Source organism: Denticeps clupeoides, chromosome 4, assembly GCF_900700375.1.
Source record: "Denticeps clupeoides chromosome 4, fDenClu1.1, whole genome shotgun sequence".
Taxonomy (NCBI): domain Eukaryota; kingdom Metazoa; phylum Chordata; class Actinopteri; order Clupeiformes; family Denticipitidae; genus Denticeps; species Denticeps clupeoides.
Window position 1 is genome coordinate 26,104,356 of NC_041710.1, and position 27,018 is coordinate 26,131,373.

General features: G+C 41.6%; 3 protein-coding genes and 1 pseudogene across 5 annotated transcripts; 2 read left to right on the forward strand and 2 right to left on the reverse strand.

Annotated features, from left to right (window-relative positions):
* The first annotated feature begins 45 nt into the window (after positions 1–45).
* slc44a1a (solute carrier family 44 member 1a) lies at positions 46–7,302 on the forward strand. 2 transcript variants are annotated; one of them, XM_028977075.1, is made up of 17 exons: positions 47–137; positions 219–323; positions 971–1,057; positions 1,135–1,277; positions 1,858–1,994; positions 2,279–2,372; positions 2,501–2,670; positions 3,110–3,199; positions 3,367–3,506; positions 3,659–3,845; positions 3,952–4,117; positions 4,284–4,440; positions 4,553–4,636; positions 4,723–4,860; positions 6,056–6,292; positions 6,397–6,468; positions 6,724–7,302. In XM_028977075.1, exons 2-17 carry the CDS (start codon positions 300–302, stop codon positions 6,742–6,744), a joined length of 1,947 nt encoding a protein of 648 aa, XP_028832908.1. In that variant the 5' UTR covers positions 47–137; positions 219–299; the 3' UTR covers positions 6,745–7,302. The 2 variants fall into 2 exon arrangements, with proteins under 2 accessions (XP_028832907.1, XP_028832908.1); XM_028977074.1 differs by having other exon boundaries at positions 46–323.
* Positions 7,303–7,491: 189 nt separating this feature from the next.
* aptx (aprataxin) lies at positions 7,492–11,210 on the reverse strand. Of its 2 annotated transcripts, none has more exons than XM_028977366.1 (9): positions 11,175–11,210; positions 10,780–10,939; positions 10,060–10,106; positions 9,794–9,847; positions 9,324–9,617; positions 9,188–9,247; positions 8,808–9,034; positions 8,037–8,140; positions 7,492–7,804 (listed from the first exon to the last, which is right to left on the reverse strand). In XM_028977366.1, exons 2-9 carry the CDS (start codon positions 10,907–10,909, stop codon positions 7,650–7,652), a joined length of 1,071 nt encoding a protein of 356 aa, XP_028833199.1. In that variant the 5' UTR covers positions 10,910–10,939; positions 11,175–11,210; the 3' UTR covers positions 7,492–7,649. The 2 variants fall into 2 exon arrangements, with proteins under 2 accessions (XP_028833199.1, XP_028833200.1); XM_028977367.1 differs by lacking the exon at positions 11,175–11,210 and adding an exon at positions 10,254–10,425 and having other exon boundaries at positions 9,324–9,710; positions 10,780–10,921.
* A 499-nt stretch (positions 11,211–11,709) lies between these two features.
* Positions 11,710–15,904, forward strand: dnaja1 (DnaJ heat shock protein family (Hsp40) member A1). The gene is made up of 9 exons (XM_028977307.1): positions 11,710–11,997; positions 12,600–12,739; positions 12,859–13,042; positions 13,149–13,253; positions 13,752–13,979; positions 14,061–14,175; positions 14,281–14,396; positions 14,540–14,640; positions 14,940–15,904. Exons 2-9 carry the CDS (start codon positions 12,608–12,610, stop codon positions 15,174–15,176), a joined length of 1,218 nt encoding a protein of 405 aa, XP_028833140.1. The 5' UTR covers positions 11,710–11,997; positions 12,600–12,607; the 3' UTR covers positions 15,177–15,904.
* Positions 15,905–16,893: 989 nt separating this feature from the next.
* On the reverse strand, positions 16,894–25,773 carry LOC114788429 (WD40 repeat-containing protein SMU1-like; annotated as a pseudogene).
* Positions 25,774–27,018: the final 1,245 nt, after the last annotated feature.

Below are 27,018 nucleotides of genomic sequence, written 5' to 3' on the forward strand. Positions count from 1 at the left end.
TTTTCAAGTATTACCGTAATGTAGGTAATAGTCGTGCATTGTTTATAAGAAGAAAAAAGTGCGACTTCTTTTTTAACCCGTTTACAGAAATGTTGAGTAAAGTCTTTGCAAGTGCTTAGCGCAGCAGGTCCCAGCAGGTTAGCAAGTCTCGTTTTAAGAACCTAGTGACAGATTTCTCTCCCCTTTTCCCCTTTGCTCGACCGTTTGTATGATTCCAGAAAGTTGAACAAGTCCTCGGAGTGCGGAAGTAGGCAGCTGCTCCCGACGCCGCGGTTCGCGCAGCTTTAGACCGCCCTGCAATGGGGTGCGCCGGCAGCACACAGGTAAGAATTCAATTAATTGTTCCAGAATTCCTCTTTTTGGTGAGAATCGAGCTATTTCCCAGAGAGGCGGGTGTGAATTTATGAATGCGTTAAGTGGAAGAAGCTTTAAAATCACGCGGGTGACTGGGTGATTATTGCATGTTTTCGACCAAACGACGATTTGGATTTTTTTTTGTTGTGTACATTTTTAAACCGTTTCAAAGGAAACTATTACCTCTTCTGACATTTAAATTTAACGCGATATTTATACTTTGTTTTATATGTGGTAGATGCCATTAAATACACACTACTATTTATATTTTACGTGTATTACGTAATTTATATTTTACGTGCAGTTGTCCCATTGAATTGCATTGTAGTTGTGTTATAGCGACTTGAAGTCGCTTTAGTTAGTGTACCCCCCCCCCGCATTACTCCCGCCACCGTGTCGACCCCCATACCCCCAGGACGTTGTCCCCCTATTACACCCACCACCATGTGTCCGTTCGTCCAAACCCCCCCCACTCCCATAGATACCATTAGGGCGTGTATTACAATACCCCTGCATTGCGATTTTGATTTATTTATTCTACCTGCCATGCTGTAATAATTTACAAAGTAGAATAAGTAGGTAATTTAGACCGCTAAACTTGCGTTCACCTTCACAGACAAAGCGCGACTGGAAGCCTTTGGAAAATAGAAGTTGTACAGACATCCCATGGCTCATCCTGTTCACTCTCTTTTGCATTGGAATGGTGAGTGTTAAAATATTTATTAACATAAAATAAGGTAAAAATCTATGCTGACTTTTTCATTGTTTTCTGTTTTTCAGCTCTTGATTGCTGGCTTTTCAGTCGCTACTGGGGCAGCCTTTAGACTCTTGTCAGGGTACGACAGTTATGGAAACACGTGTGGGCAGACGAATGAGAAAATTCCTGGGATTGAACTGAGTGGTCAGAACCACACAGGCAAAAGGTGAGTGTGACAAAAGTGCACATGTCTACATTGTCTACTGATCTGTAGGCTGAATTGAGCCCTTGCACTTGGTCTTTGAAAGCTCCCGTTCCTTCAGCCTCCAGCAAAATAACATCATGAATCACCCTTTGGCTGGAGGGTCATGCATAAATTATATCTTCTCACTAGCTTCTTTGTCACCAGTTAATCCGTTCTAAAAGATTGTTTGTCCAAAGTGTGGTACTGATAGGAATAAAGACACCAGTAGTTGGTCCTAGTGAACCAAACGAGGGATTTTAATGATGGATAATTGGATATACAAAGCACTTATGTAAGTCACTCTGGATTAGAGCGTCTGCTAAATGCTGTAAATGTCTGCAATTGGAAGACATTGGTTCTGCATAAACCAGGCCCCATGTTTTGATTTGGTCTTGTGAAGGTTGGATGTCCTTTTTGCACAGCACTGTATGTTGGTGATGATCGTTAATTATTTGGATTATTGTGCTGGGGCAAAGTCACTGCTGGCTACACATAATGTTGTAGTATGTTCGCACAATCATTATCTTGCACTTTTATCGCTTCTTTGTTGTACCCTCTTCAGATATGTTTTCTTCCTGGATCCTTGCAACATTGATCTTACTCAGAGGAGAATCAAGTCATTGGCCCTCTGTGTCTCCAGTTGTCCCCAGACAACGCTTCAAACTTACTATGACATCAGAAACTTTGCAATTACAAATAGTTAAGTAAAATACTTTGCTAAAAATATCCTAATCGGACAATGTCATAATTAAGCATTTTTAAATATATATAATGTACAGGGATTATATTTAGAATTAGTGTATGTACATTAATAATACAGAAATGACTGTTTAATATTATGAACGTGAGTGCTGAGGGAAAAAAAATGTATATATCAAGCACACATTGCAGCCAGTCATGCTGTCAATTCATATTCTGTGTTGACTGATCTAAAGTTTTTTTTTTTTTTTTTTTTTTTTTTTTAAAAAAACCCCCCTTCCCAGATTCTCTTCTTTGCACCTATGACCTTAATCCTTCACAATATACCAGCAGTCGAGAAAGTACAACAAAATGTCCCAAGCTTCCTGTTCCTGCAAGGTTTGATTTGAATTTAATTTTAAATTAATTGAAAAATGTAGGGCTCTATTTATGTGCTAATTTCTTTTTGCTACATGTGGTATAGGATCATTAGGTGTTTAATTGATCTTTGCATGATCTCTTTACAGTAAATCTCTGCCAGTGTTCCACCGCTGCATGCCTGTGAACATCTCCTGCTATGCCAAATTTGCAGAGGCAGCAGTCAACTTCTTCACGGACAGCAGTGTTTTACACACGGTTGCTGCTGGAGTCATGGCCTCAAAGGGGGTCATTATTGGACTGTGTGTGATGTCACTAGGTATGGCTTTTTCTGCCTGTACTGATCTCAGTTTCTAGTCTTTCAGGAGTAGCTGTCTCACAGATGCCCTTTTGAAAATTAACCATTGATCACTGTATGATCCATTACTTGATGTTATGTAGGGCAGGGGTGACCTAGCGGGTAAGGAAGCGGGCCTGTAATTAGAAGATTGGGGGTTCAAATCCCGATCCGCCAAGGTGCCACTGAACAAAAGCACACTTCTCCTCGGGCGCCTGTCATGGCTGCCCACTGTTCACCAAGGGGGATTGTTAAGAGCAAAGGACACATTTTGTTGTGTTGTGTATCACAATGACAATCATTTTCATGTGCGTGTGGGACCATTAGGAGCTCAGCAGTGACACTGCCGTAGAAGTCTTATGATCTAAGACTTGATCATGAAATGCTTGTTCTGATTCATCATGGCTGTTTCTTTCTGCAGTTCTCTCCATGATCCTGATGGTGGTGATCAGATATATCTCTACCATACTAGTCTGGATTCTTGGTGCTGTTGTGGCTATCGGCTCTCTGGGTATACACCAATTACTTATTATTATTATTATTTAAATGTGCTCTGCATTCATCATCTATGCATGTTGCATTAGCATATGTAAACATTGTGAACAATTTTCCCCGTACGCTGAGAGTTTGTTTCGCCATGAAATGGATGTTTCTTACTTGGTTCTTGATGTTATTCAGTTGCCACTGGTGTCCTGTGGTGGGTGTACGTAGACCATCAAAAGACTGCAGAGTCCAGTCAGCCCGGGATTGAACAGAATCTGGCCAGAGAAAATGCCACAGCTCTCCTCATTTACGCTATTGTAGCTACAGTTTTCACGGTAATGGCTTCTCAGTACAGCATACAGCCATACAAACAATTGTCTTATCAGCCTTAGACGCAACAACACAAGTTGCACTACTGAATTAATAATTATTGTAATTGTCCTGAAGACTAATTGGAACACGGTGGGTTAATGTTTTTTTTTTTCAGGTGGTACTGCTACTGCTGATGTTCTTCATGAGGAAGCGAGTGGCTCTCACTATCGCTCTATTCCATGAAGCAGGGAAAGTGTTTATTCACATTCCATTGCTGGTCCTGCAGCCTTTCTGGACATTTTTGTCCCTTATGTTTTTCTGGATCTGCTGGCTCTCTGTGCTGCTCTTCTTGGGAACAGCAGGTGATTCACATGTTATCTGGAGTAATTAAACAATACTATTTATAAAGCGGCAAGCTATTTTCCAGTGCAATTCTTTTCATTTTTTAAATAGATTTTTCTTCAACAGGGAAACCAGTCAAGAATCAGGAGGGTCTAGTGGAGTATCAGATGGATGGACCTCTTCAGTACATGGTGTGGTATCATGCCGTTGGACTGATCTGGGTCAGTGAGTTTCTTCTGGCCTGCCAGCAGATGACAGTGGCTGGAGCTGTAGTCACCTACTATTTCACCAGGTATACAGAAATTATTTCTGACAGTCATATCCTAAAGATTAAAAATAGTCTTAATCTCGGTGGTAATCATGATTAATAACCTGTACCTCCTGTAATTTCTGCCCGTGTAAGGATGTAAAAAATCTATTACCATTGCGGATAATTGTCTGTTAATTTGTGTCTGTAGGGATAAGTCAAAACTCCCTTTAACACCCATTGTGTCATCCATCCTCCGCTTGATGCGGTACCATGTGGGCACAGTGGCCAAGGGTGCTTTCATCATCACCTTAGTGAAGATACCTCGCCTCATCCTCACCTACATCCATAACCAACTCAAAGGAAAGGTACGTCCATTGGTGACTTGACTGTAAATGATCCATTCACTCCTGTTGGCTTTGAGTCTGGGATTTTTTTAAATTCTGAATTTTAAATGTTTCTTTGAACTGTAATCCACAGGAAAACGCGTGTGCTCGCTGTATGATAAAAGCATGTGTGTGCTGCCTGTGGTGTCTGGAGAAATGTCTGAGTTATTTAAATCAGGTAATGCATTTTAATATGGTTTCTTCAATGAATTGAAATGCTTGTACATCATGGACGTACAACTGATTGAGTAAAATCTTTCCTAGAATGCTTACACAGCCACAGCTATCAACAGCACCAACTTCTGCACATCGGCACGAGACGCCTTCATCATCTTAGTGGAGAATGCCCTCCGTGTCGCTGCTATTAACACTGTGGGGGATTTCATTTTGTTTCTCGGCAAGGTACGTTAGGATGAGCAGTTGGCTGGTCACATTCCTTAGTGTAGGGTTTAAGGGTGCTTTCACACCTACAGGCTTTAGTGCACTTGAATCAAATTCAACTTTCCTCCAGTTTGAACACTATAACCAGACTCAGGTCCGCATCAAAACAACCAAACCGAGACCCACAAAAAGAAGTGCTCTGGATTCCAATCAAATCGCAAACTCTGGTGTGGTCTGTGTACCGAACCAAAGCAGGACCAAACATTATCACGTGATTTGAGAACAGTGAATTGTGGGTAAATAATTAATTAGAAATTCTTGCAGGATTTGAAGTGAATCATTTTGGTTCGCTTGATTATTTTATATATTTTCACTATGTGAAAGGAAACCGAACAGAGAGGAAAATGATATTAGGTTTAAAAATCTCAGACTGATTCAGACCAAAGCAAATGTACTTAGGTGTGAAATTACCCTATGAAACGCAACAAGGGTGTGGAGAGGAGGAAGCAGCGCTGTTACACACATGCATACAACCAAACAAAACATACAGACAGTGCTTTTATTTACAGCGAGACTAATATGTACAATAAAAATAAAACTGTTCAGCACAGCTAACGTCAGAATAGCCTAAAAGATGAGGTGATCCAGAGGGGATGACTCAACAAGAGAGCCCATAACTGCAGACGCTAGCAAAATGGGTCTATCACACAAAACAACCCATACAAAGGAGGTCCCCAATGGAGCACCTTGCAGACATCTCTGTGGACCCTGAAACTCTCCAGAGGAGTGAGGGCCTTGCAGACCATTGGGACCTGCGACTAATTGTCAGATGGTCTGTGGAGCTGGTAGGATTAAACTCCTCCCACAATGTAAACCTAAAGGAGAGAGGGTGACACAAAACACAGCCAGCCAGACATACGTCCAGGGATAACAACATTTCATAAAGAGTCATTTTGGCCTGTTACACTTTATTTCAAAGCCTGATTTTGTTTGCGATATATAATGTTTAACAAGTACAATTTGATTATGATTAAATATATTGCTGAACAACGCACCATGCTACATTAAGAAAATATTTCAAAACAGTTTTTGTGGAATGAAACCACTAATTTAGTAATATCGCTATTATAATTACCCAAACTATGGGTGCTACTGTGTGTGCACTTCTGGCAAACTCCCAGAGTTTAACTTGACGATTGTGGGTCCTTGGTTTTAGGTCCTCGTTGTGTCATGCACGGCCTTTGCAGGAGTCCTTTTGCTGAACTACCAGCGGGAGTACACCGTGTGGGTGGTGCCTTTAATCATCGTCTGCCTGTTTGCCTTCCTGGTTGCTCACTGCTTCCTGTCGGTATTTGAGAGCGTCGTGGATGTGCTCTTCCTCTGCTTTGCGATTGACACCAAATACAATGATGGGAGTCGTGGTAGCGAATACTACATGGACAAGTCTCTCTTGGTAAGGAAAATGGAATGAAGTATGAATCCTGCCATTCAAGACTTTCAGAAACTAAAATATCACTTAATATCATTCACTTTACTTGTCTTTACTCCTTCACATAGGAATTTGTGGAGAACAGTCGTAAAGAGATGGAGAAGGGCACACGAGGAGAAGGTAGTGAAATGAGACCAATGGTGAGTTGTACACCAACTCTCTTCTTCTTAAAGATTTTTGATCACGTCCCCTGTAACCATAATGGTTACTTGACACCTCTCATGAATCAGTATAGATGTGGTTTGATAACTATTTGAATAGTTAGAACTCCATTTATCACTCATTTTTTAATATTAATTAATAGGGGTGCAATGTCTGTAAAATACTGAACATAATTCCTAATAATGTGTTAATGTAAAGTGACTCTGGATTCTGATTACATTTGCTCCACACAGAGAGGAGGAACACAGGCTTGATCAGCCTGGACACAAGGTGCTTCTCAGTGCCTTATCTGCAAAAACCACTAAACTTCAACAAATACTAAGGGATGTGTTATGTCCTGACCTAAAAGCTGTGTATTTTTGCAACTGATGTTTTTGTAGACATGCATGTAAGTTATGATTTTAAATTTTGTATATTTTGTATGAGTTTTTTTTTTATTTTTTATTTCCTTGTTAGATTTTTTTTACTGCAACACCTTCTCCATGTTTTCCTCATTTAAATAGCATGTGTGACCGCTTTCTTTGTGTCCACTCAACCATTGTAGGGTTTGTGATTTTAATCAGAATTTAAAAACTGTGACATGCCTCATAGCAGATTTTTATGGGACATGTCTAACCTGCATAAGTGGGTTAAAATATCAACTTCTCTCTGCTAGGTCAAATATAAAAGGAAAAGCTACACCATTGTTTTGGTTCTATAACCAACCCTGGGCACTACCATTAATTTATAATTGACGCTTTAACTATACTAGCCACTTATATGAACTGTATGTCCTTCTACTTAAAATGAATTGTGGAGTAAGAGACATTTAACTTGTCAATTGTATAGTCAAATTGGAGACTATGCTTTTTTTTTTTTTTTTTTTTTGCATGGCTCTGCTTTAGATTTCTTTGCTTGCACTCCTGTCGACTGTTCTTCTACCAGTGGTAATAAAGTTCATAAAAAAATCATATGTGATTATTGTGTTAAGTGGAATACTGAGATTTAATACCAAATCAATATAAATTGTATACAATATTTAATAATTGTACTGAAAGGGTAACAAATGGGAAAAAACTATGCAAAAAGGCATTTCTGCTTCTGAAAACTATTTCAACTCCAGTTCTTCAGAATTTTATCCTCGTTGGTTGCACACATTTATTTATTTATTTACATGAATTCATGTGGGTAGATGGCATTTCAGATGCTCCTTCAGTTTGGGAATAGTAGATTGTTCTTTGTGACACACATGACAACGCAATGGGAGCTTCAACAGCTCAGCCATGCCTTCCTTCACGCTTACATTTCCAGTTCTTTCCAGCATTTCAATTACATCTGTTGAATGGAGGGGAAAGGAATCATTATAATCTGTACTACTTTCAAAAGAATATGTATCTTAACCCAGACAGAAACCACTTAACATTTTATGATTAACAGCATTACCAATAATAATTTAATATAAAAAAGCATATTGCAAAAACACTTAATTTCAGAACCTTTCTTGCTTAAGTTAAATGTCTGCATTTTACACTGTGAAATATGTGAGACGCTTTGCTTATACACTTACCTTGGGATTCAATGAAGTAATCTGTTGTAAATGAATTCCAGTGTTTCTTGTTTTTTAAGCATGGTGAGTCAAAGTCCTGACTTATCACGTGGAGGTGAACATGGCTGTCAATTAGGAAAAGGAGAAAATGCCCACATAAACGTGCAAGTCATATTCTTAATCTTTCAGCTGCTCCATTACGGGGTCACCAGTGGATTGTGTGATCAATCACTACACTTTAAAACATTTAGTACACCTGGACTCAACGTCACACATCCACTGGATGGATTCAGAATATTACACATATAAAGTAGGGCTGTAATACTCCCTCTGAGTCACTTTTAGTAAACTGATCTGGGTGTGTGAGTTATTTGATTCGGTATTTCCGGCCAGAGGAACTGCTGGATTCACTGGGTCGAGTTAGGAGTGCTAACCCGAATCTCTGCGTGATTCCAATTCTGTGCCGGTGCAAAGAAACTGTAGGTTATGAAACTTATTTTGTGATTGATGTGATAAGATGTATTTATATGACTAAATTGTAAACTCATGGTGTAATTAGGATTCAGGATTTGGTTCAACGGAAACCTCAGAATGTGATTTAATGGATCCGTGTGATAAACCGTGTTCATTGGTGACTGATCAAAAGCATAGGACATGTTTTGTTGTGTTTTGTTGCTGCAGTGTTTCACAATGACAATCAATTTAACAAGACTTGAGCATCTTTACTGTAACAATACAATAATCAAAACTGCTTATTCAGTGTCTGCAAGTGTTGTCTAACGTAGCTCTCACCTCATACTTGGGATGGCATGGTAGCCCAAGCGAAAGTGCAGGCGACTGGCATCAGGGCACTGTTGCACCATCTTATTGCCCACATTCTGCATGTGCACCAGCAGGTCGCGGTGCTCTGCTTGCAGTGCCTTCAGACTGGAGATAGACTCCCAAGGCAACACGAGCCAGTGGTGTCGAGCCTTGGGGTATTTGTCTTGGATGACGACTACTCTCTCATCCTTATACACCTGACAGGTTAAGTTGACAAAAAAATGAATACAGTGAGGAACATTTTAAGGAACATTCAGATGATGTACAGGCTCTTAAAATGTGTGAATGACATTTGTAATACTTTCAACTTTCCTCAGATAAGGGAGTTTGTTCATAAAATTAGATCTTACCTGCATGCTGGGATCCTGCATGGACACCTTCAGTCCTTGATTCCAATGACCCGAGTTCACCTATGAAGAGATTAAACATTTATCACATAATACTCAACATTGTCAAAAGTGCCGACTTGTTCAAGATTACACTCACCTTCTTGTCAATGATGGACAACTCCTTTTTCAATGGCTGCGAAGGGCTTGGCTGCCTGTGAAGTCCAGAAGCCCCATCTGCACGTCCACACTGGTCACGGGCTTTCTCTGTGCTAGCAGATTTTGGTACTTTATATGTACCAGGCCTTTGGGTTGGGGACTCCTCTTCTGAATTCTCTTGGTGAGGTCTCTTAGAGCCCTTGTTCCCATCTGCAGATACTTCCTCCTTGAAGCTCACAGTGTATGGGTACAGCTGGTTCACCATGTGGAGCTTCTGGCCAATCCTCATTTTCACCTGATGGGTGAAATGATGGTTGATAGAAAAATGCAAAAGATACAGTCCAGTCCGTAGCATTGCAGTATTTCAAGATGATTTCTGCTCAAATCCCTGTAAAGGTTGGGACATAACAGAGCTAACAGAAAATCCTCAAATGGGCAAAAAAAGTGTACAAGCAATGATGGTCACGTTACCTGGTTTCCTTTACCAAGAGCAACAAAGTCCACGGAAGTAGGGTTGACACCCAACTATGTAAAAAAAAAAAAATCACTGCAGCCACTTAACTGGTAATCTAGTTATGTGAGCTGTATATTTTCCAATTTCATATAATAATACACCAAGTACACTAATACACTCTAAGCCAACTTGCCAACTGTTTGCCAGGTTTAAGGCAACTAGACTATCACACTGTGAATACAATTTCAGATAGAGCTCACACTACTCCAGTAGTTCTACATACCTGCTTAACACGGACATATCCCTCGTTGTGATCTGCCCTTAGTTCAACTGTGAGAAAGCGGAATAGATTTCTAATGATAGGTGTAAATATTGCATGGCTGATATTGTCCCATCAGTGTACTAGTCTACAGTACAAGCGCACACACATCAGCTGAAATGTTATGTACTTGTGGATTTCAAAAATTAAACACCTACATGTTTTATGTTGATTCTTTTAGATATAACCAGTCACAAATGGAATGGTTAAAAAAATATATATGGAAATGTCCTCCTTGCATGACAATTCCTTGCGTAAACTCAAAATCTATAGAAATTGAATGAGAATTGCTGGTGTCTTCCTCCTGTAAGTCGCTTTGGATAAAAGCATCTGCAAAATAAAGTAAAGTAAAGTAAATTTACTGTAAACGCACAATATCGGCTAGATGTGCATTTTAGTGTGCTTCTACATTTACATTTAAAGCATTTATCATGTGCCCTTATCCAGAGCGACTTACAATCAGTAGTTACAGGGACAGTCCCCCCCTGGAGCAACTTCGGGTTAAATGTCTTGCTCAGGGACACAATGGTAGTAAGTGGGTTTTAAACCTGAGTCTTCTGGTTCATAGGCGAGCCATTAGGCTACTACCTACCACCACCGCTACTCTTGAGGATGCATTCATGTGCGGTATTGGCTACTGAGTTGATAAATTCAGAAAGGCGAACATTACTGCCACTCAGGTACCTTGTTCTCTGGAGCATTTATGGTCTTTGATCTTCGTTTCTGGACCGCGACCAAGAATCACTGTTTGCAGGTGAGGGAGCCGGATGGGCTTGTGGCTATCATCCTCACTTAAAAGCAAGCAGAAGGGCATGGCTTCCTGGACAGCAAAAACTTTAGTTTTCTGGGTGAAAAAAATAAATGGGTTAAAATCGAAGTAGCACCGAGTAGACCACCATTCTTTCAGATTGGCGAATTAGCTAACATTTGGTTAGCTCTTTAACGTATCGTAAATAAATTCGCTGACGGCTCCGGTTATTAAGTAGCTGCAACGTATAAGGTTGCGATCATTATAATTTTTTATATACAAACTGGTTTCCGAACCGCAGCCATTGTGCAATTAAAACTGGAAAACAAACCGGCAGATGGGCGCCGTGGCTAGTCTGACCACGTGGGTGATGTGCGCAGCTGCAGTAGTTTCCGCAGAGCTACACATCATCCGCCGACACAAGAGAAGTCATTACGATCAACAGATGTGCATGAAATCGACAAGTATGCAGCGTTCTTTTTTTTTCTTGGGCAAGTTCGTTAGACATACAAGCCGCAATAAGGTAGCGAGTTTGGACTCGTACTATGTTCTATGAAGTAGCTTGTTTTCTCACTGGCGAATGTGTAATTATTTATTGTGCTGCAGTAAAATTTCAAGTCATGAATATATATATATATATATATATATATATATATATATATATATATATATATATATATATATATATATATATATATATATATATATATATATATATATGACCATGAAACCCAGTTAAATATCTCAAAATATATGGTTTCGTAGTTTGGGTGCTCTTTGTGGGTGGTTTGTGAATTCTCCGAATGAATATTTAGAACAACGTTACTGTCAGAAACATCTGAAAAAAAATATGCTTCATTTCACCATTCTACTCCAGTTTAGGTAATGGCATGAAATTAGCTGATTCTTGAAAGTGGAAATTATTTTAAACCAATTTGTCTATCCTTTCTAAGGATAAACGGCATTTGTGCAGAAGTCAAACCAAATGATTCATTAATGAATCGCCACTATAGGAGGTTAGAAAAAAAACAACAAAGCAGGAACACGCCACGCCGGCGGCGCGATGCAGTGACGTCATCAACATGCCGCAGCCGCCCTGTCGGGAAGCTTCTAGAAATCCAGCCTCACTTCACTTTTAACTGCGAGTTAAACCGGTGAGTTATTAGTCGTGGCTTTCTAGTTTCAAAATGGGAGATGTCGAAGTGGCAGTAATTTAGTTAGCTGTTCTATTCCAGGGACTGTATGTTGGCCTCTTCCAACTCTGCAAACTAACGAATTATCGCCTACGAGCGAACTGCAGATGGAGAACATTATTATATTGCAGCTCGGAGAACAATGTGATAACATAGTCTCTTTCTTTACACACGTAATGTTAATGTAATCATCGGTTTAGGTTTGACAGGGTTTTTTTTCTCACAGAACATCTTGCAGCGAGCATGTGGATTGTATTTGTGCCTGAGACGTTTGCATTTTGCCTTGTTTTAAACATGCTTTTGTGAGGTCAAACAGATATGATCATGGTCATTGATCAATGTGTATGTAGCTGGACCTTAGCATCTAAATAATTAAGTAAACGTGCTTGTGACACTTGCATATTTTTTAAATGTGTTGCCTATTAGCAACTATATCAGCCAAAGGAATCCTGGCCAGTTTAGTCTAACCCTAACATTTCAAAGTTTACTGACCACTTAACATTTAGTTCAACTCGTCATGACACAATGTTAAAGCTTAGGTCTTGTGATCTTGCTGTTGGCAGGAACAGCTATGGTTAAGGAGACGGGGTATTACGACCTGCTGGGCGTGCAGCCCAGTGCCAATGCCGAGGAGCTGAAGAAAGCCTACCGTAAGCTGGCCTTGAAGTACCACCCAGACAAGAACCCAGCAGAAGGAGAGAAGGTGTGCAAGATGGCAACTCGTTTCACACCCCCACCACACACACCGGGAGTAGTGCTGACCTCGAGACCGAACGCTCCCGAGCAGCCTCTGTTTTATGCCTTTTTCTCATGTTTTTCCAGTTCAAGCAAATCTCTCAAGTATACGAGGTTCTATCGGACTCCAAAAAGAGGGAGGTCTATGACCGTGGAGGGGAGAAAGCCATTATAAAGGGAGCCAACTTTGATGGTGGAAACGGCAGGTCTCCCATGGACATCTTTGACATGTTTTTTGGTGGCGGAGGTCGAATGCACAGAGAGAGAAGAGGTACTTTTGAACCTTAATTTTATTAGAAGCTGCTGAGTCCATAAATAATTCCTTATAATCTTGTATGTTTCTTGTTAAAATATTTGTTTGTTTTCTTATGCCTTAGGAAAAAATCTTCTTCATCGGCTGACTGTGTCTTTGGAGGACCTGTACAATGGAGCTACAAGAAAAATTGTTGTCCAGAAAAACATTGTCTGTGAAAGATGTGACGGTAATGAGCAAAGCCCTGTTTTATTATTTTGTTTGGTCATAAGCCTATATGTGACCGATCAGCCACCCGTGGGTGCTACAAGGGCAGGTCTATTTGCTTCCATAACCACATGCCTTTTTGGACACGTCACTAAGTGGCACCAGATATATGTAGAGATGTTTGGTCTTATGACAAGGACAAGAGAAACCGAGGTGAACATTTCTACTCTGTCTTATCAGTTAGTCTAGTCAGATTTTGATTCATTGATGATGATCCCAGTTGTTCATAGCATTATGTCTAGTAGGATTAAAAGAAGGAAATGCAGCCACATTAGACAGACATTCATATATTAAAAGGACAAATTAACAGGGGAAAAATCCACTTTATTTCTACCTGTTATCCTGCTTGTTTTCATGAAAATGACAGTGTGTACCGTGGGAAACTGCTTAAAAAAAAAAAAAAAAAAAAAATGTTACCGGTTCATATGTCAGTTGTGCCATATATACTTGTTATTTGCAGGTCACGGGGGCAGAAAGGGATCAGCGGAGGTGTGTCTATCATGTCTTGGCACGGGTGTGCAGGGACGTATCCATCATCTGGGCCTTGGCATGGTTCAACAGGTCTCCACAGTGTGTGTTGAATGCCACGGGCAGGGCAAGCGCATGAATCAACGAGACCGCTGCAAGTCCTGCACAGGACTCCGGATTCTACAGCAAAAAAAGGTCTTAGAGGTCCACGTTGATAAAGGTGACTGTGCTGTTCATTCGCAGTGACTGAAAGGCACGGAACCGTAAAACTGATGTTGTTGTTTGAATGTCCGTGTCTTAGGAATGAGGCAAGGCCAGAAGATTGTGTTTCATGGGGAAGGTGACCAGGAACCTGGCGTGGAGCCTGGTGATGTCATTATAATTCTTGACCAGAGGATGCATCCAGTGTTTACGAGGTGAGCATCACCAATTTTAATTGAAAGTGAATGGCCAAAATTGTTGCATTCATGATCATAATATCTAACTCGAATGCTTCCTTTGTTTTATTTATTTATTTAAAGAAATGGTGAGGATCTTATTATAAGGATGGAACTGCAGCTGGTAGAGGCCCTCTGTGGTTTCCAGAAACCTGTGAAGACCTTAGACAACAGAACCCTTCTCATAACATCCCATCCAGGTAAATGTCTGAAGACACAGACAGGTTTAAAGCTGAGCAGGATGATATGTATGCATTACTACTCTGTACACAAAGGATTTAGTTGGAGAGGTATTAAAATTAATGCCAATTAGTAGAAACTGTTCTTTTTGTAATGTTTCCAGGACAACTCATTCGACCTGGTGATAAAAAGTGCATCTTGAATGAAGGCATGCCAACGTATCGACATCCATTTGAAAAGGGCCATCTCATCATCCACTTCTCGGTAAGTGATTAGAAATGTGGGACTCTGACTTATACAGTTTTAAAACATTGGTTATTACCCTTATTAACCATCTGCAGTAGTGTCCTAAAAATGTGTTCTAGTTCTACTTTAACCTTACCATGCCAGAGCATTACCAAATCATATTAACTACTCTACTTTGTAAGAAGCTAAAGTTATCAGCATGATGTAGTCGGAGTCCCTCATGAGAAAACTGATAACTCGAACCACCCAGAAACATGCAGTGTTATGGAACAAGTTGTCATTCATTCATATTCCTCCTTCTTTTGTGGTGATGGTAGGTTGTCTTCCCTGCTGAGAACTTTCTTCCAAAGCACAAACTGAAGGATTTGGAGCGTTACTTGCCCCATGAAGAGGAATCACAAAAACTCAAAATGGATGATGATTTATATGTGTATGCAGACCTTGAAGATTTCGACCTTGCCCATGAGCGAAAGCGTCACAGACGCAACTACCATCCTATGACTGATGACAATTATGACTGCCACCCAGGAGGAGTGCAGTGCCAAACCTCCTAGTGCTCTTCCTGCTGATTTTCTTAAACTCTTGACAGGTCCAGAAACATGAAGGTGCTCCATTATGTCCTGAAACTGCCAGAAGCAGGCTAATGCCTCGGCCACCTGACTCCCAATGTCCATGAAATGATGGTCAGTTTGGGTGCAGAAAAGAAAAGAGTGTAAAGAATCAAGTGATTTGTTTAAGATGACTTCTGGCCATATGAACTATGGGATCATGACGTCCATGAGGCTTTTTCAGTAGAATCCTGGAAAGCGTCACCATGTTGTAGTTGTTCCCTTTGTGAAAGGGCTGAGTGCCTTTTGCATTTATGGAATACAAGTGATCAGGACCACAGACTGTTGCTTGATACTTTTTGCCAAATTTCTGTTGTCAAAGTTTTTAATAGTATCATCTCGATGTGCCCCGTTTTGGTTTAGTATTGTTTTTCTTACTGAGCGCTGATTTATTGTTGCATTACTGACTCATAGCACTTTAATTTTTCCAACCAAATTTGTGACATTTTCATTTCTGACTGCAGTTCAGAATTTTTATACTGAATTGTGTAATATTTGTGATTTGCATGGTCACGGTAATTTCAGAACAGACTGCAATTGTAATTTTATATCAAAGAGAATTTAATCGTTGTTTTGTATTATCATGGGTTTGTTGTATTTTGACCATACTGTACCATGTTCTTGTCTATACATATATAAACACATGTGGTATTAAATACAATTACAAAATTTTACCGATGTTGACCTGAGAGACCTTCACTTTCCTTTTTATGTCCAATATCCCTTTATTTGAAATTTGATTTAAGGTGTTGAATGTACATGTTGCTTCTAATCAATAGCAGGTTGCAGGTTTTATATATACATCCATATATAAATTGGTTTTTGTTATTCCACCCATTCCATTCCTTGAGGATTTACCACAAATTATCAATTGAAGCCACATAGTTATCACTTTAGTCTTATGGCACGGTGCTCCATCAGGCTGGAAAAGGGATTGTTCTTCACCAAAGAGTGTTTCCTTGCAGTTAACCATGGTTAACAGGAAGAACAATGATTCCAAGCATTACCTTCCCTTAAGCATCCAGTCTGTTATTCTAAGTCAGCAAGACAGAATGATCTCCAGCCTTGTGCTCATCAACACTCACTTGTGTTCACGAGAGGATCACTGAAATGATCTCGGCAGGTCCTTTTGTGGCGGTTTTTGGGGAAATTATCATCTGATCAATCTTCAGAACATTCTGGAGTATATGCAAATTGCCACAATTTTTTTGTCCTTGGCCAAATAGATCTGAGAATCAATTACACTATTTAGATATTATATTAGATAATTGTTTTTGTGTTCAACTGTGTTTGTCATTTTAAAATTGAATCCGTTTTTTTTAAACCTGGTTTTGTGTGTCATAGCCAAAGGTGGGTAGAGTAGCCATAAATTTTACTCAAGTATTAGCAGCATGACTCAAATAATAACACTGAAGTAGAAGTAAAAACTAGTCATCCAAAAAATGACTCAAGTAAGAGTACAAAAGTATCTAGTGATAAAACTACTGAAGTACTGAGTAACTGTTTGTAATTTTTTATTTCATTTTCTGTTTAGAAACGATAGACAGAAAAAAAATCTACATTTGCTAATACTGATACTTTCTAATAATATTAGTTATTAATATATAATAACTTATTAAAGTACAATTTGTAAAAATGAATAAATACATCTGATAAGTTTGTACAATCTTATATGTGCTAATTATATATTTTAGCATTGATATATTAAATAAAAAAACTAAATGATAACGCTAATTCCTTCCTTTACAGAAAATGTTTTACTTTGCTTATGGCACCATTTAAAAAAATGTTTAGAAACGCTAAAACTGTCTTTCTGTTTTTATCACTGGAGATAATTTTCCATTCCGTGTCTGTGCTGTGTGTGATGCTACGTCTGAATGGTGAAGCGTGTTAGATCTACCAGCAGCATCTGTCTGGCAAAAATAAAGCATATAAACGTTTTAAAAAAGTAACATGTCGAGTGTTGGCCAATATAGCAAAGTAAAAAAGTAAGAGTAAAGTTTCTTATTCAGAAATATGAAAGTGATTGTCATTGTGAAACATTGCAGCGGTGACACAACGAATGCCTGCTCCGATTACGGGAGCGCTTGATAACCCACTAGGCCACCACTGCCCCTTTGATTGGCCTATGTATTCAGTAAAAAGTGTGCGGTTGTAAACCTGGAGTAAATGTAACTTATTACTATCCACTACAAAATACAATAAAAAAAAATAAAAGTGTAACCACTGTAGTTTTCACGTTACAAAATGTGGTTTACTTTTTTCCTGTGTCTGTTTCACGTTCAAATTACGCAATTGACATAATACATGCCCAAACAGGAACATCTTTGGCCATTTTCTTGTCTGACAATTTATCTCAGCGCATCCGCATATTGTATACAAGTTGTGAACACTAACACATTGATAATAACAATATAATAAGGCAACATTTTATGACAGTAAAACCATACACATTAAGACCAATAGACCAAAAAGTCAGGGGTTTTCACAGCACATAAGGTAAATCATGTAAACGGTACAATTGTGGATGTCTGCAATCTATAAGACTGACAAGGAAGCCAAGCTACAATATGCTGCATTGTATGTGCATGTGTGAGAATAGACATGCAGTTCGGGTGTAGCGTGCAACAAGCAGCATGAGGTCAAGTGTTAAAACACACAGATCCTTCACTAACAACTAACGCAACGATTTCAGTTCAGTTGACAAGCTGTTATTAAAATACACCACATAGTGGTAACAGCAGGTAAGCACGTTGGCACATGAATGCCTTTTTTTAGGTTAATGATGTTTAAATAGGATTTAACAGTTTGTGTACAGTAGAAATCAGCATGCATACAATATTATTGACAATGTTTAAAAAAGCCCTTTCACATCAACTTTACTGAATGCATGCATGTTTCACACTAAACTGTCTAAATTGTATATACGTAATTTATCACATCATGGGCAAGTGAACTTGTTAACTTTCAATCCAGGCTATTGCCTTAGATGAGAGAGCTTCAAGGTGAGTCCTCATTCATATGTTGAGTTGCAGCACACTAGACCAACACCTGGACCATAAGGGACACTGTATGAGTTACGTTTTTATCCTTTTCATCCACGTACTTCCCTTTGTTCTTTAATACCTTCAATAGGCATTAAACGTGAGCGGTGAGTATGAGAAACTTGCCAATTAGCTGCTTAAAATAAAGACCTGAACACTCCGGGGTACTCAGGGTCCAGGACTGACAAACTCAAACAAGGAATGCTTAAAAAACCCAGATCTGTTGGTTCTAAGATCTAAGGCTTCCACAGTTTAAGCAAGCCATCCTCGCTGAATGTGGCAAGTAGGCTCTGCTGGGGGTGATGAGCGAGGCCAATCGCATCTTTTTCATGGACCTGGGGAAAAGAAAAAGAAACATATGGAGATGTCTAGGGGTATCAAGCATGAATTTACTTGGATGCAGTTACATGGTGAACATTTCAAATGTAAAAAAATGCCTTCAGTTCAGATTGGATTATAGATCTTATGCTTTTTCTCAAGTTTTGGAATATGATAGATTAGCAGCATGGAGTATTTTACAGTTTAAGATGATGTATTCCACTAATAACCACACCGGCGCCATATTCACCGACATCTGAAACTGCTGTGCTATGTTGTAATGAAAGGTTTCCTATAATTTTGTTTGTCGGGAATTATTGCAGTGTACATTAATGCGAGTTCCATTTGGGGGTCACTTCCATAGAAGTATTGGATTCATATTTAATTTAATTTTCATTGCAAGCAAATTGTGTTCAAGTATGCACTCATGCACGTGCAGTGCCGCGGCCCTACCGCCAGGGTTCTCTCCAGCTTCCCAGTGGCCATGCTGAAGCAGTACAGCATCATATCCTCTCCCACGCAGTAGATCCACCCACTGCGTGGGACAATGTACAGCACAGAAAGTCCCCGCCCTCCCTCTTGCCTGAGCTGAAACTTCTCACGGTCTGAGGAAGGAGGAAAGGGGGATGAGAAGTGAACAAAGGAGTGAAAAGAAAACAGTTCAGATAATGAAGTGAGGGCAGCAATAACATTAACTCTCCTCCGTGTTTTTACAGAGAAGCCCATCTAGGGACTTTCTAATCGCCCACAACATGCTACAGAACATGTTCACCGTTTTCTGCTGATTTTGGCCTGGGGTAAAACTGAAAATGATTCCAAAATGCTGAATAGTTTAAGAATAATTACTTGGTGAGGTGCTCAGTGGCACCTCAGTGGCACCTTGACAGAATGGGATCCAAACCGACAACCTTCAGATTACGGGGCCACTTCATTAACCACTTGTCTACAACATAGCCATATGTTTCTAAGGGCACAATGACAGTGAATCCCTGGGATGAGACAATCCAGTAGTGCTGTATTCCCTGACATTTCCCAAAATGCCACTGTAGGACTGTTAATATAACTGAATACATTTACATTTTACAGCATTTATCAGACGCCCTTATCCAGAGCGTCTTACAATCAGTATTTACAGGGACAGTCTCCCTGGAACAATTTAGGGTTAAGTGTCTTGCTCAGGGACACAATTAGTAGTAAGTGGGATTTGAACCTGGGTCTTCTGGTTCATAGTCGAGTGTGTTACCCACTTGGCTTCCACCACCCACATATAACTTCTGTATCGAATTCTGCTGCCAAGATATTTTGTCAATTCTAATGAAGTTGATCAGTGTCTGCGGCTGTTCCTACCTGGCCCTGCATGTTCATGATTGATAAAGTGCTGGAGCGGTTGCACACCAAAAATTGCTCTGGGTTTTTGGGCAGAATGATCACATTGTTCACAGTAGGGACCGTCCCTGGCGAGGACCCCGGTGATTGGACTGTATTGGTGCATTCTGCTGTTTTCGTATTCCAGATCTGAAACGTAAAGGATGGCTTGAAACTCAGCAGTTCAAGGTCAACCAAAGGAAATGTGACGAAGGAGTCTGTATAATGAAAGCTGCACACAGGCCACCGCACCTTGATGGTGCCATCTGCAGAACCACTGATGATGTAAAGGCCATCCAGCGTGAACGTGGCTTCGTTGATGATGGACGTATGTCCTCTAAACTCCTTCAGGGTTTTGCCCGATTTCAGTCCATGAACCCTTCAAAATATCAAATATTCAAGAAACCGTGAGCAGCAGGGCAAAATTAATGCATCGTAACGACATAAAAAGCATAATATCTATAATCATCGGATGACTGCATCAGCACCTGAGATGTGCTGTTGCTATAGTGACATCTCCTTTCCACCCACAAACACCCACGGCCGGAAAAAAAGTGCAGGTCTGCTAACTTACCGCACTGTTGTCTGTAATTGTCTTGACGTGCAGCGTGTTGTTTAGGCTGAACAATTTCATTCGACCCAGTCGGGCGTTCAAGGGCTCCTCCATTCAGCAGGCGCATACGATGCGCATACGAATGAGAGCCTCACGTGTGGCCCCACGCCTCGGCGTTCAGTAATACCCCCCCCCCCCCCCCGGAGCTGCGCTTCTTCAACCCCTGCCTGACGGTGACGGCGCACAGTGACACGATGGCACCGCTGGCGCGCGCACGTGTCGCGCCGCATCCCCTCCCACACGCCACGCGTGCCTCGCCGAGCGGGAGATGGAGGGTGGGAGGGAGGGAGGAATGGTGATGCTGCAGTCTGGAGCGTGGCGGACGATAAGCGCCTCTTTAAAGCGCGCCTCGCCCCTTAATGAAAACTCTAACGAACCGCACCGCGAATTTGCCCTTCGTCGATTGCGGTTTTGCTCAGTTGTTGCATTTGAATCATTCCGCAATTCCAGTGGCCAACAAGAATCTCCAAAAGCATCAGATGGTAACTTTTCATCGTGTTTTTGACGTGACGTTAATGAGTGTAGTACTACTGCATTTTTATGGCTGTTGACCTGGGAGTTTTTTATTTTATTCTTTTTTTTTTTTACTATGAAAAGGCTTTAAAGATGTTTCCACGTTTCCCTGTCAGACTGGCCGGGGCAAATCTTACGTAACTGGACATTAGTTACACCAGATAACATAAGATGCTGCATTAGTGCCTGTCCTTAGTCAACTCAGTTGGCAGAACTGGACAAAACGTTTGATACTGAGACTATAGTGCTGGTTTAACCTGATGGTCTGGTCGTAGGAGGTGCTCAGGAACTGGTCGTTGTCTCTGTAGAAGCTGAGGCAGGTGACGCCTTTGCTGTGAGCGCGTTCAAACCTGCGCAGACACTGGCCACTCTGTATCCTCCAGACCTGCAAAAACACCAGGCAAAGGACGCTGGTCACTGTGGGTGTTCTCAATCTTTTAATGCACTTATAACAATTACAAACTACGTAATGTGTACATACGCTTGCAGTTATGAATGTATTTCATACTTATGGTTACAGGAGTTTATCTGCCTGATCAGGAATGGAAGCAGGTGAACATTTCACTGCCATTTTACACACTTTCCTACACGAGCGAGCAGTCAGACCTTGATTTTGCCATCCAAAGCGCCGCTGGCCAGCATCTCAGTGTCGGAGCTGAAGCCCAAACACAGCACTGCCTCATCCATCATCATGAAGTTGTCCTGGGCCTGGTACTTCAGATCCTGGGGTATAATGATGTTCAGGACAAACACACACATACACACACATGCACAGTATGAAGAGATCCACCCCACAAACTGAATCAGATTTTTGTTTTTTTAATTTGAAAGAAAGTGAAGTGATTGTGAAACACTGCATCACAGCACAAGTTGCACAAAACAAAATTTGTGCTCTGCTTTTAATCTTCACCCTTGGTGAGCACTGGTGTGGGTAGCCATGACAGGCGCCTTGGCAGATCAGGATTCGAACCAGCAACCTTCTGATTACAGGGCCCCTTCCTTAACCTTTAGGCCACCACCACCCATAATTAGAAATTAGATTACTGGAATCCTCTCATTCCCAATATGCAATAGTTCAAAGAAGCGACCAACTATAATTAAACTTCAGGAACATTAGCAAGGAAGCTATATTGATATGAGCCATATTAAATGATACATGGACCTTATGTACTCTGTAGTACATATTCTGTATCTCCATATTCTAGCTGTATATTCCTGGTTCGCTCGTCATGTTGCAACACTTAATGTTAAAATATGTGTTGAATTTGATAAATAGTTTCTTTATTGCAGTGATGTACTACGCTGGTGTTAAATATTTAATATAAGGTGAATAATTCATTTAGGAATTTGGAATTCAACAGGATCTGATGCCTGCTTCTGCCTGTTTGTATTTCAAGAAGTTTTAAAGATTATTTTGCACCTTACAAATTTAAGGATGATCTTTACACATATTCTGTTTGGGCCTACATAGTAAATCTCAAGCCTGGCCTAATTTTTCTAGCTTTAAAACGAGAAGATGCAAAAAAATAAACACGTCACTGAGGCGACCTGACCCATATATCAGACCGGATTTAGTGCATCAGTAAATAGTCCGGTGAGAAATTTGCAAGAAGTCTAATTTAGAAAGTTGCTTTTTTTATTTCAAGAAAAGTTGGGGCTTCCTTAAAACAAACTTACTATCAAGGCATATTACTGTGTAAGGAATGTAAGTGTTATTGAGTGTTTCACTCAATATGTCTCTAATTCACCTAAACTTTTTAAAAAGACATTATACCTTCCGTATCTTTCCAGTCATGAAGTTCCACACTTCGATAAAGCCATCCACAGACCCCGTGACGAGATATTCACCGTCAGGGGAGAATTTGGCACATTCTACGTGAGACTTCTGTCCAAACTGCAACAAAGAAGATATAATATAACAGATTAGAATGTAAACATACAAACATTCCTGCACTGCAGTACAAGGATTTCCGTCCTGCGTTTCTGTGTGTGAGTGCATAGTGCAGGAGATGAAATGAGGCTGGCAGATGGGATATCTCTCTGCCATTCCAGCCACAGCCCTGTGTGAAGGGCAATGATGAGATCCATCAGGCGTGCAGCAAGATTCTATTACTGTGGGATGGAAATGCAGCCAAGGTAGCTGAGGAAAGCAGCTCCAGGCCGGTAAAGCTATTATATCAGTGTGTGTGTGTGTGTGTGTGTGTGTGTGTGAGAGAGAGAGAGAAACAGAGAGAGACAATGAAAGTGTCTGTGTGTGTGTGTACTAATGTAAACTGGAGGGTGAATCAGTAATGTAGCCCTATTACATTATTTTTTTTATTTGTTTTTACAGACTTGAGGCCAGACAGGGTTGAGTAGGAGTTGATAAGAGAGGCAGAACTGGCAACCCAGAAAATTTCTTACAGCCTTAAATCTTAAATAAAGGGATAACAAATTAGTCTGGCAACTGCCCGCGGTTTAACAAGAATAACTCAACAATATTGTGATTAATTGGATCATTTAACTGCCAAATGGCCTTTTTAATGGTGTTGTGAAATTCCGATGACTATTTCTGCCCTTATCCAGCCACTGGCCACCGTGAATCAGTGAAATGTAAGGAAGCACAGCCGACCCTACATACAGCAATGCAACAGCTGGCTCCGTACAGTCTCCATCCTACGCCTCATTACCAACACTGCCCTCTGGCAGTGACTGTGCTGGCTGTGGTTCCAGAGGGCTACCTTGATCTGCCGACTGAGCTGCGTGGGAAAGAGCTCGTCCTCCGCATCCTTCACCGCTCCTTTGTCCCGATACAAATCAATAGTCATTCCTGTAGGCAGCATATCCTGGGTCTGCTGCCATTGCTTGGACTGAGGAGAGGAGAAGAGAGGATTTCCATGATATTTATTACATATTTATCGCATTACTGGGTGCTTTGGATTATGGATTGAAGGGCGAGAGACTAAAGGAAGGAGAGGGAGGCTGTGAGGAAAAGACAGAACGTGAAAAGCCTGCACAGAAATACGGGGTTGCAGAAGTCAAGGTGCAGCTGTTGCGCCGACAGCTTATTAAAATTCTCGATTATATATTGAGAAGGCTGAGCATGCCAAAGCTTCCTGGGTTAGTGACAAGGGATATGCTCAAGGCTTCCTTTATGCAAATCCTCCAGCTGGTCAGGTCTCCAGATCCTGGACACTCCATGTCTTCTTCCATTAACATTATTATCACGCAGCCCCATTCATTAGTCATGACCCGTCCGACTCAGACTATGGAGGGATGAAAAAGCCACTTTCATTTCCTAAATTCTGCAACACCCACCTGAGCAAGAAGTGCCATCAGCCGGGAGGGTGGCACCACTCGGACCTCCGACGCCAGAGCCTGGGCGACCGCCATCCTCCTCTTCGCCTTGCTGCTGCCCTGCGGGTACGCCTGCGGAGACACGTGAAACATGAACCACTTCCCTGGCAGGGGCGAACACGGGAGTTTTGGGGGGGCCAGGGTCCACTCACCTCCTGCGGGTCAAAGTAGGGGCGTGTCAGAAGGGTCTCCAGGTGTACATAGCGCCCGGGGTCGCCCTGCTTCAGGGTGATCATGGGGTCCGTCTGTTTCAACAAGGAGCGCGCGGCGCCCAGCTCCCTCAGCTCGATCAGCTCTAAAATCACCTGCGGCCGGTGGAGCACACGGGTAAGGAGCGGGCGAGGTGCACCACCCCCTCACTGTCCGCAGACGTTAAATCTAGCGTACTTAGGTTAGTGAGTGACTTCCATTCTACAGAAAGGACGTCGATGCACAGCTAGTAATCTAAAGTGTCTATTTTGGTAATTGTGTATCCATTTAAAAAACAATCTTTGTCCCCATATGCTTTTTGGCAGGACAATGTCAGGCCAGCCAGTGCCACAACTCCTTTTAAGTGTCTCAAAAATGATGTAAAACTATGAGGGACAAAGTGTTGAAGCCATTCCTCCAGTCATCACGCGTACCTGCTCGTACAGGTCGATCATGATCTTGTCGGGCAGCTTCAGGTACTGGATGGCGAGCAGCACCGCGTCCCAGTGGCCGCCGTGGACGTCGGCGACGAAGCTGTCGATGCTCTCCACGGTGTTGAGCAGCACGGTGGTCTCCTCCTGCAGCGTGGCCAGCGTGCGGTGCAAGTTGTTCTCCTTCAGGTACTGCATGATCAGGCGAACCACGCTGGGAAGCGACAGGCGGGGGTTTCAGGACCGCGGACAGCGCACGCAAGCGCAAAGCCACTGCGCAATAACGCCGACCCGGCCGACCCACTCGGATCTCATATCATGTCATGACATGAGTGCACTTGTCATTTATTAATAACATTTGAGTTGTTTCGCATTTCCACTCACTCAGCCGTCTCCACGTCCATGTCCGCGCGTCGGGGATGCTGCTTCACCTGCCGGGGTCCGAGGCGAAGTGGCGGCGGCGGCGGCGCCTACGTTGTCGATCCCGAGACACGTGAACGCCGCATGGCTCCGACCGCCCCGTACACGTGTTCCCCTCTTCAGCGCTAAAACTCTGCCCCCTCCGGCGCGGAATCTTCCCTCCCCCGTTCCTCGGCGGAACGTGGACGCGGGGATGGTGCCCCTGTCCCCGGACCACCGGCAGAGGACTGGACGGGCCACGGTGCGCGCCGCTGCATGCGTAATGGGTCTGCGGAGGTGCCCTGCCGCGATTTTACGAGTCGTGATGCGAGAACGTGTGCAGTCAACATGATGCTGTTATCAAAAGGTGGAGGCATACAAAGCAGCGTTCACACAAAGACCTTCGGCACTTTTATTTATAGGCGCAGGCATTTATTTATAGGGGCAGAAAGATCTCAGATATTTCAGTACATTTATATAAAATCAAACAATACGTTTCTTAATAATACAGACTAAGGTCGCATAACACAATTCTATTATAACATTCAATAACATATTACACCTTGTTTGAATACTGCCCATACTTTGCCGTCCATTTATTGTATGAATCCGTCGGTTCAATTACTTTGTAATGCAAATTATGGATAAAAGAGTTATGTCCATTGAAATATAAACCTTGTCACTTTAGAAACAGTACAATTACAGTACAGTACAGTACAATTTTATAACAAATCAACGGAGTAATTTTGTTCCTGAATATGTTTTTATTCATTCATATATGATATTATATATGATATAATTATAAAAGAAAAAGGATGAATGACGTCCATTCTATTAGACTGTGGTTCGTGCCCCAATAATTCAGATCACACGGTTTAATATAGTGTAAGATAAAGTGATATAGTTCGCTGGTTAGACAGCGACATCTAGCGTTCAGACCTCAGATCGCCCTCACTTCACAAATGACCGTCACTGCGCTCCGACTGCGGTTTTCTGCCTGACCGCTAGGTGGCAAAAACGCATTAAACATTTTCCAACGCTGGCATGCAGCGAAGTGACCTTGGAGGAGCGACGAACGTTACGGAAGATTAGAACCAGGATGCACATCAGCAAATAAATCACATCGTTCTGGCCCTTGGCTGGAAAGCGATAGCAGGGTCTCCTTGTGGCATGTATAATTTCTGTTGCGCAATAAGCACATCTTCACAACCCCAGTAGTCGGGTCTGATCGTTTCTTTTTTCGTGTGAATGCAAAAACCCTCGAATTTAGGAGAAAACAGACGCCCCCCTGGCTTTGTGTTTTTCTCTGAACATAATTCTTGCAGGGGGTGATGTCAGCGGGATGTACCATGTCTTACAGTGTGGGGAAGATGGGAGTGTGTGTAGGGGAGCGTGGAACGGCCAGTCTTTCCAAATCTGGGGGAGATACCAACCGAGCAAGGAAAGATGCACTAAAATAACCAACAATAAGCAGAATCTCACAGACATAGATGATACATCACACTGTTAAAAAATATTATACTTTTATAAATAAATAAATGATCCAACGTGTAACAAGATTTGCATTGCTAATAATGATA